The sequence below is a fragment of the Uranotaenia lowii genome, chromosome 1, assembly GCF_029784155.1.
Source record: "Uranotaenia lowii strain MFRU-FL chromosome 1, ASM2978415v1, whole genome shotgun sequence".
Classification (NCBI taxonomy): Eukaryota; Metazoa; Arthropoda; class Insecta; order Diptera; family Culicidae; genus Uranotaenia; species Uranotaenia lowii.
This window is the reverse complement of record NC_073691.1, coordinates 156,247,497-156,253,496: the sequence shown is the minus strand read 5'-3', so window position 1 is coordinate 156,253,496 and position 6,000 is coordinate 156,247,497. Positions and strand designations below refer to the sequence as shown.

Genomic DNA, 6,000 nt, shown 5'->3' with positions numbered 1-6,000 from the left:
TGCCCCGGTTTCTGAATCGAAGCATTAGGCGGCGGAAGGGTTTGGACTGAGTTTGATGTTCATTATTGATTCAAAATATGCCATATTTCGCACCGGAGCTGCAAAATCCAATTACGCAACAATACGTTATTGCATGTGTCAGCACATTAAACCTCCCAGTCACAATAAATGTCACGCATCGAACTCTATAAATCAGGCTTTCGTCTGGAACATTTTCAAACGGCGGATGTGTTTTGAAATAGCAAATTAAAAAAAGCTTCTTTATTTACAGAATCTCGGACACAAAGCACAATCATAACATAATAATCACCTAATACCGTTGTCAGTCGCCAATAAAACATACCAATAATGACCTAATCTCTATTTGATTTCTAAAGTTTGTTCGACGACACATCCTCGGCCTCCATTAACGATCGGATGTCCTCCATGGCCTGATGGAAGGCAGCTACCAGCTTGTGACAACTGGTCACTTCCGAATCCTTGTAAGCCGTCATAATGGACCATACGTTGTCCGTTAGCATCGAGTAGAAACACCCGTACCCATCCATGCACATCGGGGCCACGAACCCGCAATTGATGGTGAAACCGAGGGTACTTGTCGACAGGATAAAGTTTCCTCCGCCACCACTACAATGAAGTGAAAAAAAGTGCATTAGAACTTGAACACCTACTAGGAAATAAACGTTAAAATGTGACCCTTACCTCTTACTGTACAAGGGATCATCGTAAAGTTCCGGAATCGGCAGGCCCTGGTCGTAGGCCATACACCAGAGGCCGAAAAGGTGCCGATCGATGCCGTTTCCCTTCCTAGCTTCGTTCATTAATTCCGTCTGTCGATAGGCCGCGGTTCGGAACAACTTTGCCTTGGTGGCGCCGGAACTTTCTTTGGAATGTTGTTGCATGGCTTCGATGAAGTTCACCGTTTCAATGCTACATGACCGGCATGTTTCCGTCCGTCCCTTGTAGTACTGGCGCATCATAGCCGTCTCGTAGGTGGGCGCAAAAGTTCCGTGAAGTCTGTAGTAAGCCAGAAGCAAGGCCGTCTGTACCCACGAATCCGGATGAATCTTTTTAGACTTCATGTATTCCTTGCCGTAACCGGTGAACTGGTCAACCGTCACTATGACACAGTTTTGCTGAAAATACAGTAGAGATTGTATTGTACCTATGTATATGTTGTTAGACTGAGTCAATTAGGAATCTTTTTTGAATTTCTCAAACCTTCTTAAAAGGTTCTTAAAAGCTTTGTATCGATAATAAAATCATTCATAATTTTTTTGCAGAATTTTTAAGTAACGTTTACATTAGTAAATTTGGACTTCTATGTTTTTATGGGAATATTGGATATTTGGTTCTGAGAAAACAAACATCATTTTTGTTCCTTCTGCGGAACCGAGCCTTCTTATGGCTAAATTTTTTTTTTCTTCGAGATAACGCCCGATCTCGACGAAGCATACATTTATAAGTCATTTGGCTTTTTCCCACACGTCCGTTGCCACCCTAATACACAGTAATCGGGAATCTAAGAGATCCGAATTTTTTTTTCTTCGGAATATGTAATGATGACTTTTTCGTCCATTATTTTTCCCCGAATTTCGTTAATCAATAATTCTATTGCCGAAATTCGTAGATACAGTACCGTTCATAATTGTATAGAAATTGGATGCACGCGCACTGTCACTTCGACTTTAAACTTCCATAACTGTTTACTCTGATGATATTATTTGATCAAGTTTTTTGCGTAAGATAGATCAATTATCACACTTATATATCACAAAATTCGAGCTTCCTAATGTTTGTGTGGCCTGGGATACAGTAATTCTACGAAAATCGTACATTTTGAACTTAAACTATTCAAACTGCAATATCTTAGAAATTTCTCTACGCTTTAAATTTAAATTTTGCAGAGTGATTGTTCAAATACAAAGTAACCGTGTCTGAAGTTTTTAAAAAAGTTCTAACGTTGGGATCAAAAGTTACGCGAGGTACAATATTTCAGGCATGAACCTAAAAATGCAATTTCTTCAGAATTTTGGACGAATGTTTCCATAAGAAAGTCATATTTCACGTTCAACAAACAATAAATCTATTTCAATTAATTCAATTGATCATTTATTCTATTTTTCTATCCTTTATTGCTTCTGCCAGACATTTTTTGACTGATTTGTGGATGGAAACGATATTGTTCTCATGAATCGTCCAAAATTCTAAAGAAATCGCCTTTTCAGGTTCATGCTTGAAATTTTGTACCCCGTGATCACATTGATAGAACTTTTCAAATTTTGTAATTTATTAGTGTGATACTTGATCTATCTTACGCAGAAAATTCGATCAAAAATATCATCAGAGTAAAAAGTAATGGAAGTTCAAAGTCGAAGTGACAGTGAGCGTACTTTCAATTTCTATACAATTATGAACGTGTGGCGTACTTTACCGCCGATCCCTTCTTACGTCAGCGCATCGAATGTTCCAGAACATTCTCATCGAGAACATTCCACATCCAGAACGCACGACGCTTGCGCCGGCCAATCAGCGACGCGACAATTGCGTCAGCCAATCAGCGACACGCAATTTCAGGTAGCAGCAATTACCGGCGACAGACAATAGCCGGCTACCAACAACAACAACAGCAGACGACAGTCGACAACGGAAGCAGACAATAGGGAACAACAATAGCAATAACATACAACCAACTGCATGTACAATAGCGTATACGACACATCCAATCTCTCACACACACATACACACCAAACAGTATAAATAGCAATAGTTGTACATAGAATATGAGTATTAATAAAGTTTACGTCTAACAGTGAACACGCATTTGTTAATCGATATCTGATAATTTGGACCCCCAAATTTTGGTGACCCCGACGTGATCGAAAAAGAACCAACCGTGGCATCAGTAAACCAGTACATATAGTGAAAAAAAAACCTTTCTGAGGATCAGTGATATTAGTGAAAAAACCAACAGTGGAACCATGGCCCAAAACGACGTGAAAAGTGAACATTCACTAGCAGCGGAACCGGTGCTGATTTCTAAAGTCAGTTATCCTGCATTCGATCCAGACGACATCGAAACTTGGTTCTTGTGTCTGGAAGCCGCGTTTAGCGTGAATTGTGTCAGGAGCGACAGGAATAAATTTCACACCGTGATTGTTGCTCTTGGGCCCCGATGTAAATTTGTGCATACCACAATTGCACAATGCACCGAATTTGCGAACAACGACAAATACGAAACACTGAAATCCGCCGTGATTTCGCATTTCCGCCTCTCTGATAACCAGCGACTAACGAGTTTGCTTTCCGGAATGATTCTAGGTGACCAGAAGCCGAGCGTTCTTCTTTCGGAAATGCGCCGCCTGGGTGGTGACGGGTGTTCGTACAACGTTCTTTCCAACTTGTGGCTCCGTGCACTGCCAGTCACAGTGCGTTCCATCATCGCAGCGATGCCAACCGCCTCATTGGACGAACAAGCGAAAGTTGCCGACAAGATTTTGGAAGTCCCGAGGAGTGATCCGCCATCCGTTCACTCCGTCGAACCGTCCGCATTGGAACAACGCATCGAGGCACTTTCTCGCCGTCTCGATCAGGTGCTTGGTGGAAAATCCCGCAGTCGTGAGCAGCCAACATACCGAGATCAAACCCGATCTTCAAACCGTCGCTCACAAACGCCCTCCCGGTCAACAAGCTCCCGCCGATGGATATGTTGGTTCCACTACCGACATGGCGCCCAGGCTGAGAAGTGCGAGAAGTAGAGAGGAGACAACGCCAACGTGCCGTGTATATTCTACGACGGCAAGTTGAATGTGTACACCCGGCCTGCAAAAAATTAATTTCCGTGCAATCACCTGATTGCACGCAACCATCCGAAGCCTCCTTCGAACCAGCACAAGCCGATGTATCCAGCATCGAACTCAACAAGGACATCTTGCGTATCCACGTGCATGATCAGCAATCAGCACAACAGTTTCTAATCGACACTGGTGCTGATATTTCCGTGCTACCACCGACACCACGAGAACAGCTTCATCCTTCACCGTCTCATCGTCTCTACGCAGCAAATGGCAGCCCCATACAAACTTATGGCACCAAGCGGTTGCAATTGGACATCGGACTCCGCCGACCATTTGTGTGGATTTTCACTATCGCCGATGTGAAATCCCCGATCATTGGAGCTGATTTTTTGAAGCACTTTGATCTTCTGGTGGATCTGAAACGCAACAAGCTGATTGACAACCTCACCAACCTGCAAGTGAACAACATCAACGCTGCCTCCGAGCCGACGATAACCACATTTGATGTGAACTCGCCCTTCTCAGACATCCTGAAGGAATTCCAAGACATCACCATCCTGAATATGAACCATCACCCGACCAAGTCGAACACCGTCCATCAGATCATTACGACAGGCCAACCAGTTTTCTGTCGCCCCCGCCGGTTGCCACCCGACAAGCTGAAGGAAGCCAAAGAGGAATTCCGTTTCCTCATGGAGCAGGGAATATGCCAACCGTCGAAAAGTTCCTGGGCCAGTCCTCTACACATGGTACGCAAATCCAATGGCAAATGGAGACCGTGTGGTGACTATCGGAACCTTAACGCCATTACCGTTCCCGATCGTTACCCAGTGCCACATATCCAGGACTTTTCCAACATCCTCTATGGAAAATGCATTTTCTCATGCATTGATCTACAACGTGCCTACCACCAAATTCCCGTAGCACCGGAAGACGTACCGAAGACCGCAATTACGACCCCGTTTGGCCTTTTCGAGTTCAAATTCATGACATTTGGATTGCGTAACGCCGGTCAAACTCTCCAGAGGCACCTCCATCAGATTCTGGGCCACCTGGAATATGTTTTCCCGTACGTCGACGACTTATGCATCGCCTCCGCCAGCATCGAAGAGCATAAACGGCATCTGCGTCAAGTATTCCAGATCCTGAGGGAAAACAACCTGACCATCAACGCCAGCAAATGCCAAATCGGGAAATCTGAGGTGAAATTCCTGGGTCATCTCATCACTCCCGAGGGCATCAAACCAAACCCGAGCAAGGTCGAAGCTGTGCTAAATTATCCTCAACCCACGACTGCCCGGCAGATGAAGCGATTTTTAGGAACAATAAATTTCTATCGTCGTTTCATACCCGGCGCTGCCGCCCAGCAACAGTTGCTCCAGCAAATGATTACCGGTAACATCCGAAACGACCAAACACCTCTGCAATGGAACGAGATCACCCTCGCAGCATTCCAACAGTGCAAAACAGCTCTAGCTAATGCTACTCAACTCGCTCACCCATCGGCCCAAGCGAAATTAGCATTAGACGTCGATGCTTCAGGAACAGCAATTGGCGCTGTTCTGCACCAAATCACCGAAAAAGGATGCCAGCCCCTCACATTCTTTTCCCGCAAATTGAAGGAAGCCCAACGAAAGGCAAGTACATACGATCGTGAGCTCTACGCAATGTACGAAGCGGTCAAGTACTTCAAGGACACCCTCATTGGACGTGAGTTCTGCATCTACACCGACCACAAGCCACTCACTCACGCCTTTCATCAGCGCCCTGAAAAATCGACACCAACCCAAACTCGTCATCTAGGTTTCATTAGCGAGTATACGACGGATATTCGGCACGTTCCCGGTGAGTCGAACAAGGTTGCCGATATGCTCAGCCGAATTGAAACCATCTCGACCACTAGCGAAACAATTGACTTCGAGCAAATGGCCACCCAGCAGGAAACCGATCCCGAGCTACAGCAGTATTTGCGATCCCCTCCAGCAAATACTAGCTTACTGCTGAAGAAGCTCAAGTCGCCTTTATGCTCACAACCGATCTACTGTGACATTTCCACCGAAGCCATCAGACCGTTTGTTCCGAAGGAATCTCGGCAAGCCATCATCAGGAAGCTTCACAATAATTCGCATCCAGGCATACGATCAACGACACGACTTGTCAGTGATCGATATGTTTGGCCATCGATTCGTCGAGATTGCAAAAT

The 6,000-nt window shown here is 44.9% G+C and overlaps 1 protein-coding gene across 1 annotated transcript in view; it reads right to left on the bottom strand.

The window, feature by feature from the left end:
- Positions 1-229: 229 nt before the first annotated feature.
- LOC129740650 (peroxisomal carnitine O-octanoyltransferase) overlaps positions 230-6,000 on the bottom strand; it is a 36,302-nt gene continuing 30,531 nt past the window's right edge. The window contains exons 3-4 of the mRNA XM_055732396.1: positions 703-1,136; positions 230-627 (exon numbers count right to left, since the gene is read on the bottom strand). Coding sequence (XP_055588371.1) covers positions 372-627; positions 703-1,136 — 690 coding nt within the window. The 3' untranslated portion in view covers positions 230-371. The remainder of the gene's footprint in view (positions 628-702; positions 1,137-6,000) is intronic.